The sequence below is a fragment of the Somniosus microcephalus genome, chromosome 16, assembly GCF_052327205.1.
Source record: "Somniosus microcephalus isolate GS21.2 chromosome 16, FLI_Smic_1.0, whole genome shotgun sequence".
Taxonomy (NCBI): Eukaryota; Metazoa; Chordata; class Chondrichthyes; order Squaliformes; family Somniosidae; genus Somniosus; species Somniosus microcephalus.
In genome coordinates, this window is record NC_141002.1 from 4286659 (window position 1) to 4298699 (window position 12041).

At 47.3% G+C, this 12041-nt stretch overlaps 1 protein-coding gene across 4 annotated transcripts in view; it reads right to left on the reverse strand.

Moving 5' to 3' along the window:
• The window catches only part of mical3a (microtubule associated monooxygenase, calponin and LIM domain containing 3a), a 706722-nt gene that overhangs the window by 105703 nt on the left and 588978 nt on the right, over window positions 1-12041 (reverse strand). For all 4 annotated transcript variants that reach the window (XM_086008561.1, XM_086008560.1, XM_086008562.1 and 1 more), the window contains one exon: window positions 1933-2021. In XM_086008561.1, the coding sequence (XP_085864687.1) occupies window positions 1933-2021 (89 nt within the window). The remainder of the gene's footprint in view (window positions 1-1932; window positions 2022-12041) is intronic.

The following is a 12041-nucleotide window of genomic DNA, read 5'->3' on the forward strand; positions in this document are numbered from 1 at the left end:
GAGTAAAGCTCCCTCTACACTGTCCCATCAAACACTCCCAGGGCAGGTGCAGCCCGAGTTAGATACAGAGTAAAGCTCCCTCTACACTGTCCCATCAAACTCTCGCAGGACAGGTACAGCACGGGTTAGATAAAGAGTAAAGCTCCCATTACACTGTCCCATCAAACACTCCCAGGGCAGGTGCAGCCCGGATTAGATACAGAGTAAAGCTCCCCCTACATTGTCCCATCAAACACTCCCAGGGCAGGTACTGCACAGGTTTGATACAGAGTAAAGCTCCCTCTACATTGTCCCATCAAACACTTCCAGGGCAGGTGCAGCACGGGTTAGATACAGAGTAAAGCTCCCTCTACACTGTCCCATCAAACACTTCCAGGGCAGGTACAGCACGGGTTAGATATAGAGTAAAGCTCCCTCTACACTGTCCCATCAAACACTCCCCGGGCAGGTACAGCACGGGTTAGATACAGAGTAAAGCTCCCTCTACACTGTCCCATCAAACACTCCCAGGGCAGGTGCAGCCCGGGTTAGATACAGAGTAAAGCTCCCTCTACACTGTCCCATCAAACGCTCCCAGGGCAGGTACAGCATGGGTTAGATGCAGAGTAAAGCTCCCTCTACACTGTCCCATCAAACACTCCCAGGGCAGGTGCAGCCCGGGTTAGATACAGAGTAAAGCTCCCTCTACACTGTCCCATCAAACACTCCCAGGGCAGGTACAGCACGGGTTAGATACAGAGTAAAGCTCCCTCTACACTGTCCCATCAAACACTCCCAGGGCAGGTACAGCACGGGTTAGATACAGAGTAAAGCTCCCTCTACACTGTCCCATCAAACACTCCCAGGGCAGGTACAGCACGGGTTAGATACAGAGTAAAGCTCCCTCTACACTGTCCCATCAAACACTCCCAGGGCAGGTACAGCACAGGTTAGATACAGAGTAAAGCTCCCTCTACACTATCCCATCAAACACTCCCAGGGCAGGTACAGCACGGGTTAGATACAGAGTAAAGCTCCCTCTACACTGTCCCATCAAACACTCCCAGGGCAGGTACAGCACGGGTTAGATACAGAGTAAAGCTCCCTCTACACTGTCCCATCAAACACTCCCAGGGCAGGTACAGCACGGGTTAGATACAGAGTAAAGCTCACTCTACACTGTCCCATCAAACACTCCCAGGGCAGGTACAGCACAGGTTAGATACAGAGTAAAGCTCCCTCTACACTGTCCCATCAAACACTCCCAGGGCAGGTACAGCACGGGTTAGATACAGAGTAAAGCTCCCTCTACACTGTCCCATCAAACACTCCCAGGGCAGGTACTGCACAGGTTAGATACAGAGTAAAGCTCCCTCTACACTGTCCCATCAAACACTCCCAGGGCAGGTACTGCACAGGTGCTGACCTTCACTGTGCTTAGTTCTCAATCTTTGAATGTTGTTCACCTATCAAGATTCTGCTGCCAGGTTCTCTCTCTGACCTGGCGTGTAATTCCTCCATCTTCTTTCCACAGAAGCGACCCACATTCCCTGAGCAAGCCAAGTGTACGAAGGGGCTGGGAGGGCAGCAGGATCAATGTGTCTGTTGCACGGCACTGCGAACTTAAAGAGACAGTGTCCCAAACCCTTTTCATCCTGTTGGATGGAGAGGCTGCACCATCAGGAAGGCCACAGCAAAGGGCATGACTGTAAAATGACCCACCACCGTGTTGGCTCTCTGACTGATTGCCCCAATTGCTGCTGAGTTATGAAGTTGCAAGCTCATATCTGTCACTAACTGGGCAGAGGCTGCCCCAAACCCATTGCATGTACAGCAGAGAGAAGAGGCCAGGCTGACAGGTGGAGGAACAGCATCTAAAGCCTCAGGCCAGGTCAGATCACCCAAAACCCAGTGTGTGGGAAGTGAGGGTGAAGTTGTATCTGTTTACAGTACCTCAGGCTGATCTCTCCTGGTGCTGACAGAAGGTGGCTGAGGATCCGCACTGCTCGCTGAGTGCACTTGGCGTGTTGGTTTGGATCCACCTAAATATATCAGACAGACCTCTATTTAGAATGACATTGCAACCCCACATCACTGTTTATTTACTCCTCCTCCTCCTCATTTTGTAACCATTTGTGCAACCTGTCTTGTACCATAGTCAGTCAGCGGGGAGACTGTAGCCAGCTCCCAGTCCAGGTGAGCAGAGTGAGAGACAAGGATGCAGAAGGAGAGAGAGGCAGAGAGGGAACAGAGAACGGGAATGAGAGGCAGACAGCCAGGAACTGAAAGAGGCAAAAGGGAGACAGGAAGAAACAGAGAAAGAAAGGTGGAGAGAAACAGAAAGGGGAGAGACAGAGCTAGACAGACAGTGAAAGATAGAGAAAGAAAGAAAGACAGAGGTTTAAACTGATAGGATAAGAAGCAGGAAAATGAGAGAGGCAGAGAAATAAAATAAAAAGGAAAAACTGCAAATGCTGTAAATACACAACAGCATCTGTGGAGAACAGACAAGCTAATGTTTCAGGTGTGTTATCACGATAGAGAGATAGGTAGAGAAATAGGGACGGGGAGGGAGATAGATAGATAGAAAAATAGATAAACAGGAAAGGAAAGAGAGAGCGAAATGGATAGACACAGGAGTGAGACAGTCAGAGACAGAAATAACATGAAAATAAGAGGCAGAAACATAGAAAGAGGCAAGGGACAGGCAGAGATGGATAGAGAGGCAGAGGTGGAGAAATACAGAGGAGAGCATAAAAGAGGCAGACATAGAAGCATTGAACAATGTGTTGTTTATGTTGACAGTGTGAAACAGATACATATCTTTAGTTTGATGAGGTCGCAAACGGGTTTGATGAGGTTGTGTAGGGGTTCGATGAGATCTCGGAGGGGTTCGATGAGATCTCGGAGGGGTTCGATGAGATCTCGGAGGGTTTCAATGAGATCTCGGAGGGGTTCGATGAGATCTCGGAGGGGTTCGATGAGATCTCGGAGGGGTTCGATGAGATCTCGGAGGGGTTCGATGAGATCTCGGAGGGTTTCAATGAGATCTCGGAGGGTTTCGATGAGATCTCGGAGGGGTTCGATGAGATCTCGGAGGGGTTCGATGAGATCTCGGAGGGTTTCGATGAGATCTCGGAGGGGTTCGATGAGATCTCGGAGGGTTTCGATGAGATCTCGGAGGGGTTCGATGAGATCTCGGAGGGGTTCGATGAGATCTCGGAGGGTTTCGATGAGATCTCGGAGGGGTTCGATGAGATCTCGGAGGGGTTCGATGAGATCTCGGAGGGGTTCGATGAGATCTCGGAGAGGTTCGATGAACATAAGAACATGAGAAATAGGAGCAGGAGTAGGCCATTCGGCCCCTCGAGCCTGCTCTGCCATTTAATAAGCTCATGGCTGGTCTTATACCTCAACTCCACTTTCCTCCATATCCTTTGCTTCCCTTAACATTCAAAAATCTATCGATCACTGTCTTGAATATACTCAACTGAGCCACCACAGCCCTCTGGGGTAGAGAATTCCAAAGATTCACCACCCTCTGAGTGAAGAAATTTCTCCTCATCTCAGTCCTAAATGGCCGACCCCTTATTCTGAGACTGTGACCCCTGGTTCTAGACTCCCCAGCCAGGGGAAACATCCTCCCTGCATCTACCCTGTCAAGCCCTGTAAGAATTTTGTATGTTTCAATAAGATTACCTCTCATTCTTCTAAACTCTAGAGAATATAGGCCTAGTCTACTCAATCTCTCCTCATAGGACAATCCTCCCATCCCAGGAACCAGTCGGGTGAACCATCGTTGCACTCCCTCTATGGCAAGTGTGTCCTTCCTTAGGTAAGGAGACCGAAGCTGTACACAATACTCCAGGTGTGGTCTCACCAGGGCCCTATATAATTGCAGTAAGACGTCTTTACTCCTGTACTCAATTCCTCTTGTAATAAATGCCAGCATACCATTTGCTTTCCTAATTGCTTGCTGTACCTGCATGTTAACTTTCAATGATTCGTGTACAAGGACACCCAATGAACACCAATATTTCCCAATCTCTCACCATTTAAAAAATACTCTGCCTTTCTATTTTTCCTACCTAAGTGGATAACTTCACATTATATTCCATTTGCCATGTTCTTGCCCACTCACTTAGCCTGTCTATATCCCCTTGAAGCCTCCTTGCATCCTCCTCACAACTAACATTCCCACCCAGCTTTGTATCATCAGCAAACTTGGATATATTACATTTGGTCCCCTCATCCAAATCACTGATATAGATTGTGAATAGCTGAGGCCCAAGCACTGATCCTTGTGGTACCCCAATAGTTACAGCCTGCCAACCTGAAAATGACCCGTTTATTCCTACTCTCTGTTTTCTGTCCGTTAACCAATCCTCAATCCATGCTAGTATATTACCCCCAATCCCATGAGCCCTAATTTTGTTTAATAACTTCTTGTGTGGCACCTTATCGAATACCTTCTGAAAATCCAAAGACACCACATCCACTGGTTACCCCTTATCTATTCTGCTAGTTACAACCTCAAAAAACAGATGTCAAACATGAATTCCCTTTCATAAATCCGTGTTGACTCTGCCCATTCCTATTATTATTTTCTAAGTGCCCTGTTACCTCATCCTTAATAATAGATTCTAGCATTTCCCTACTACTGATGTCAGGCTAACTGGTCTGTAGTTCCCCGTTTTATCTCTCCCTCCTTTCTGAAATAGTGGGGTTACATTTGCTACCTTCCAATTCGTGGGAACCGTTCTAGAATCTATGGAATTTTGGAAGCTGACAACCAATGCATCCACTATCACTGTAGCCACTTCTTTTAAAACCCTAGGATGTAGGCCATCAGGTTCAGGGGATTTATCGGCTTTCAGTCCCATTCATTTCTCCAGTATTATTTTTTTACTGATACTAATTTCTTTCAGTTCCTCATTCTCGCTAGACCCTTGGTTCTCCACTATTTCCGGGAGGTTTTAGTGTCTTCTTCTGTGAAGACAGACAAAGTATTTGTTTAATTTCTATGCCATTTCCTTATTCCCCATTATAATTTCTCCTGTCTCAGCCTGTAAGGATCCTACGTTTACTTTCGCTAATCTTTTCCTTTTTACATACCTATAGAAGCTTTTACAGTCTGTTTTTATGTCTCTCGCTATTCTATTTTCCCTTTCTTTATCAATTTCTTGGTCCTCCTTTGCTGAATTCTAAAATCCTCCCAATCCTCAGGCTTACTACTCTTTTTGGCAACATTATAAGCCTCTTCCTTTAATTTAATACTATCGTTAATTTCTCTTGTTTGCCATGGTTGGACCATTTTTCCCATGGTGTTTTTATTCCTTAATGGAATGTATATGCAAATTATGAATTATTTCTTTAAATGCTTGCCATTGCTTTTCTACTGTCATATCTTTTAATCTAGTTTCCCAACCTACCTTAGCCAACTTGCCTCATACCTACGATAGCAAAATACTGCAGATGCTGGAAATCCGAAATAACAACAGAAAATGCTGGAAAAACTCAGCAGGCCAGGCAACATCCGTGGAGAGAAAATAGAATCAACGTTTCAGGTGAAAACCCTTTGTCAAGAATAAAGAAACACAGGAAATGAAATAGATTAAGAGGCCAGGCTGGGAGAGAACAAAAGAGAAGAGACATTAAGAGGTATTCAAAACGAGACGAGATGGTGATAGGACTAGTGGAGACAAAAGATGGCTCTAGATTAGGTGTGAAATGCGCTGGCAGAATGGGAGACAGCTGCCATGTGGGAGAGAAAAAAGGGGGGGGGGGAGGCCAAAACAAAGGTGTGGATAAAAAATATAAGTAAAAATGTAATGGGGGCCGAGGTTATGATCTGAAATTGTTGAACTCGATATCGAGTCCGGAAGGCTGTAAAGTGCCTAATCGGAAGATGAGGTGCTGTTCCTCGAGTTTACGTTAAGCTTCACTGGAACAATACAAGAGGCCAAGGACGGTGAGGTCCGAGTGGGAATGGGGCGGTGAATTAAAATGACAGGTGACCGGAAGCTCGGGGTCACCCTTACGGACTGAACGGAGGTGTTCCGCAAAGCGGTCACCCAATCTGCGTTTGGTCTCCCCAATGTAGAGGAGACCGCATCGTGAGCAGCGAATACAGTATACTAGATTGCAAGAAGTACAAGTAAATCGCTGTTTCACCTGGAAGGGGTGTTTGGGGCCCTGGACAGTGGGAAGGGGGGAGGTATAGGGGCAGGTGTTACATCTCCTGCGCTTGCACGGGAAGGTGCCAGGCGAAGGGGAAGGGGTGCTGGGGGTGATAGAGGAGTGGACTAGGGTGTGGTCCCTACGGAATGCTGAAAGGGGAGGGGAGGGGAAGATGCGTTTGGTGGTGGGATCACTTTGGAGGTGGCGGAAATGGCGGAGGATGATCCGTTGAATGTGGAGGCTGGTGGGGTGAAAGGTGAGGACAAGGGGAACCCTATCGTGGTTCTGGGAGGGAGGGGCAGGGGTGAGAGCAGAAGTGCGGGAGATAGAACGGACACGGTCAAGGGCCGTGTCAACCACGGTAGAGGGGAATCCTCGGTTGAGGAAAAAGGAAGACATGTCGGAAGCACTGGTGTGGAAGGTGGCATCATCGGAGCAGATGTGGCGGAGACGGAGAAACTGGGAGAATGGAATAGAGTCCTTACAGGAGGCAGGATGGGAGGAAGTGTAGTCCAGGTAGCTGTGGGAGTCAGTGGGCTTGTAGTGAATGTTGGTCAATAACCTATCCCCAGAGATGGAGACGGAGAAGTCGAGGAAGGGAAGGGAAGAGTCGGAGATGGACCATGTGAAGGTGAGGGAAGGGTGGAAATTAGAGGCAAAGTGAATGAAATTGTCTAGTTCAGGGCGAAAGCAGGAAACGGCACCGATACAGTCATCAATGTATCAGAAAAAGAGGTGAGGGAGGGGACCCGAGTAGGACTGGAACAAAGAGTGTTCCACATATCCCACGAAAAGGCAGGCATAGCTAGGACCCATGCGGGTACCCATAGCAACACTTGATTTGGAGGAAATGAGTTGAGTCAAAGGAGAAGTTGTTCAATGTGAGAACAAGTTCAGCCAGGCGGAAGAGGGTGGTGGTGGATGGGGACTGGACGGGCCTCTGTTCAAGGAAGAAGCGGAGCGCCCTCAGGCCATCCTGGTGGGGGATGGAGGTGTAGAGGGATTGGACGTCCATGGTGAAAAGGAAGCGGTTGGGGCCAGGAAACTGGAAACTGTTAAAGTGGCGGAGGGCGTCCGAAGAGTCGCGGATGTAGGTGGGAAGAGACTGGACAAGGGGAGAAAAGATAGAGTCGAGATAGGAAGAGATAAGTTCCGTGGGGCAAGAACAGGCTGAAACAATGGGTCTACCAGGGCAGTCCTGTTTGTGGATCAGGCCTCAGCAAAGGTCTGAGCTTCATCACCTCAATGAATTTTGAGCTCGGCACGATGTTGAGCTCTTTTCCGCCGCCTTTGTCTCCGTGCCTACTTCTCTGGCCAGGAGTCTTCCCCACGCATGGCTGTCATTTTAATTCACCGCCCCATTCCCACTCGGACCTCACCGTCCTCGGCCTCTTGCATTGTTCCACGGTAGCTCACCGTAAACTCGAGGAACAGCACCTCATCTTCCGATTAGGCACTTTACAGCCTTCCGGACTCAATATCGAGTTCAACAATTTCAGATCATAACCTCGGCCCCTATTACATTTTTACTTATATTTTTTATCCACACCTTTGTTTTGGCCTTTTCCCCCCACCTTTTTCTTCTCTCTCCCACACGGCAGCTGTCTCCCATTCTGCCAGCGCATTTCACACCTAATCTAGAGCCGTCTTTTGTCTCCACTCGTCCTATCACCATCTCGTCTCGTTTTGAATACCTCTTAATGTCTCTTCTCTTTTGTTCTCTCCCAGCCTGGCCTCTTAATCTATTTCATTTCCTGTGCTTCTTTATTCTTGACAAAGGGTTTTCACCCGAAACGTTGAATCTATTTTCTCTCCACGGATGTTGCCTGGCCTGCTGAGTTTTTCCAGCATTTTCTGTCGTTATTTTGCCTCATACCTACGTAGTTTGCTTTGTTCAGATTTAGGATCCTAGTTTTGGACTTAACTAAATCACTCTCAAGGAGGGGTTTGATGAGATCTTTGAGGAGGTTTGATGAGATCTCGGTGAGGTTTGATGAGGTCTTGGAGGGGTTTGATGAGATCTTTGAGGAGGTTTGATGAGATCTCGGTGAGGTTTGATGAGGTCTTGGAGGGGTTTGATGGAATTTCTATGCACACACAGGGAGAGCCGTAGAGTCATAATGGCACAGAAGGAGGCCATTCGGCCCATCGAGTCCGTGCCGGCTCTCTGCAGAGCAATCCAGTCAGTCCCATTCCCCCGCTCTATCCCCGTAGCCCTGCAAGTTTATTTCCCTCAAGTGCCTATCAAGTCTCCCCTTGAAAACATTGAGTGTCTCCGCTTCCACCACTTCCGTCAGCAGCGAGTTCCAGGTCCTCACCACTCGCTGCGTAAAAAAGTTTCCCCTCACGTCCCCCCTGTATCTCTTGCCCAAAACCTTAAATCTGTGTCCCCTAGTCCTTGTACCATCAACTAGTGGGAACAGCCTTTCCCCGTCTAGCCTATCCAAACCTCTATCGAATCACCCCTCAACCTCCTTTGCTCTAAACCATTCATATGGTGTCATCGGCAAATTTAGAAATTCTACTTTGTATTCCAATATCCAGGTCACTTATCTATATATATGTATCAAAAAAAGCAGTGGCCCCAGCACTGACCCTTGGGGAAACAAATCCAGCTTCTCCAACCTGTCCTTGTAGCTAAGATCCCCCATCCCCGGAACCATTCTGGTAAATCTCCTCTGCACCCTCTCAAGGGCCTTCACATCCTTCCTAAAGTGTGGTGACCAGAACTGGACGCATACTCCAGTTGTGGCCTAACCAGCGCTTTATAAAGGTTCAGCATAACTTGTCTACTTTTGTTCTCAATACCTGTATTTATGAAACCCAAGATCCCATATGCTTTGCTAACCACTCTCTCAATATGTCCTGCCACCTTCAGGGACCTATGCACATTAACTCCCAGGTCCAACTGTCCCTGCACATTCTTTAAAACTGTGCCATTAAATTGCCTCTCCCTGTTCCTCCTGCCAAAATGCATCACCTCACACTTAGAAACATAGAAACATAGAAACATAGAAGATAGGAGCAGGAGTAGGCCATTCGGCCCTTCGAGCCTGCTCCGCCATTCAATGAGATCATGGCTGATCATCCAAATTCAGTACCCTGTCCCTGCCTTCTCTCCATATCCCTTGATCCCTTTAGCCTTAAGAAATATATCCAACTCTTTCTTGAATATATTTAATGAACTGGCCTCCACCGCCCTCTGTGGCAGAGAATTCCACAGGTTCACCACTCTCTGGGTGAAGAAATTCCTCCGCATTTCAGTCCTAAATGGCTTACCCCTTATCCTTAAACTATGACCCCTGGTTCTGGACTCCCCGGCCATCAGAAACATCCTTCCTGCATCTAGTCTGTCCAGGCCTGACAGAATTTTATAGGTTTCGATGAGATCCCCTCTCAGTCTTCTAAACTCCAGTGAGTATAAGCCCAATCGACACAAGCTCTCCTCATACGTCATTCCTGCCATCCCAGGTATCAGCCTGGTGAATCTTCACTGCACTCCTTCCATGGCAAGAACGTCCTTCCTCAGGTAAGGTGACCAAAACTGCACACAATACTCAAGGTGCAGTCTCACCAAGGCCCTGTACAACTGTAGCAAGACATCCTTGCTCCTGTACTCGAACCCTCTTGCTACGAAGGCCAACATACCATTTGCCTTCTTAACCGCCTGCTGCACCTGCATGCTTACCTTCAGCGACTGGTGCACAAGAATACCCAGGTCTCTTTGCACTTCCCCTTCTCCCAATCTATTGCCATTCAAATAATAATCTGCCTTCCTGTTTTTGCCACCAAAGTGGATAACCTCACATTTATCCACATTATCGTGCATTTGCTATGTTTCTGCCCAATCACCGAACCTGTCCAAATCGTACTGGAGTTTCACGACATCCTCCTCACAGCATACCCTCCCACCCAGCTTTGTGTCGTCTGCAAATTTGGAGATATTACATCCAATTCCCTCGTCCAGATCATTAATATATATTGTGAACAGTTGGGGTCCTAGGACCGATCCTTGCGGTACCCCACTAGTCACTGCCTGCCACTCGGAAAACGACCCGTTTATTCCTACTCTTTGCTTTCTGTCCGTCAACCAGTTCTCTAGCCAAGTCAATACCTTGCCCCCAATCCCATGTGCCTTAATTTTGCACGCTAATCTCTTATGTGGGACCTTATCGAAAGCCTTCTGAAAGTCCAAATATACCACATCCACTGGTTCTCCCTTATCTATTTTACCAGTTACATCCTCAAAAAATTCCAGTAGATTAGTCAAGCATGATTTACCTTTTGTAAATCCATGTTGACTTTGTCCGATCCTGTCACTGCTTTCCAAGTGCTCTGCTATTACATCTTTTATAATGGACTCTAGCATTTTCCCCACTACCGATGTCAGGCTTACCGGTCTATAATTCCCCGCTTTTTCTCGACCACCTTTTTTGAATAGTGGGGTAACATTAGCTACCCTCCAATCCATGGGTACTGTTCCAGAGTCTATCGAGTTCTGGAAGATGACCAGCAATGCATCTACTATTTCTAGGGCAACTTCCTTAAGTACCCTGGGATGTAGATTATCAGGCCCTGGGGATTTATCGGCCTTCAGTCCCATCAATTTTCCTAACACCATTTCCCTACAAATACTGATTTCTTTCAGTTCCACCCTTTCATCAGACCCTATGTTCCCCGGCATCTCTGGGAGGTTATTTGTGTCCTCCTTTATCAAGACAGAACCAAAATATGTATTTAGTTGGTCTGCCATTTCTTTGTTCCCCATTATAAATTCCCCTGATTCTGACTGCAAGGGACCTACGCTTGACTTCACCAATCTTTTTCTCTTCACATATCTATAAAAGCTTTTACACTCAGTTTTTATGTTCCTGCAAGCTTACTCTCATATTCTATTTTCCCTTTCTTAATTAATCCCTTTGTCCTCCTTTGTTGAATCCTAAACTGCTCCCAATCATCAGGATTATTGCTTTTTCTGGCCAATTTATATGTCCTCTCCTTGGATCTTATGCTATCCCTAATTTCCCTTGTTAGCCACGGTTGAGGCACCTTTTTTGTTTTATTTTTATGCCAAACTGGGATGAACAAATTCTGTAGCTCATCCATTCGGTCTTTGAATGTTTGCCATTGCCTATCCACCGTCAACCCTTTGAGTGCCATTCCCCTAGTCTCTGAGTCAACTACTTCATTCTCCATCTTAATGAAGAATTCGATCATATTATGATCGCTCCGACCCAAGGGGCCTCGTACAACTTCTCTGTATTAAATTCCACCTGCCACTGTCTGCCCATTCTGCTAGCCTTTCTATGTCCTGTTGCAGTCGAATGGTATTATCCTCACTGTTTGCCACACTCCAAAGTGGCACCAGGGAGGTTTGTTGCCTCCCTGGTGCCAGGGTCAAGGATATCACTGAGCGGCTGCAGGGCATTCTGGAGGGGGAGGGTGAACAGCCAGAGGTCGTGGTCCACATTGGTACCAACGACATAGGTAAAAAGAGGGATGAGGTCCTGCAGCAAGAATTTAAGGAGCTAGGTGAAGGATTAAAGAGCAGGACCTCAAAGGTTGTAATCTCTGGATTACTCCCGGTGCCACATGCTAGTGGGTATAGGAATAGGAAGATAGAACAGATGAATGCGTGGCTAAAGGGATGGTGCAGGGGGGAGGGCTTTAGTTTCCTGGATCACTGGGTCTGCTTCTGGGAAAGGTGGGACTTGTACAAGTCGGACGGTTTACACCTGAACCAGAGGGGAACCAATATCCTTGCGGGGAGGTTTGCTAGCACTGCTGGGGGGGGTTTAAACTAACTTGGCAGGGGGATGGGGTACAGAGTGGAGCTATAGTAGGGGGTGATTTACAGCCAAATACAGAGGAAAAAACAAGTC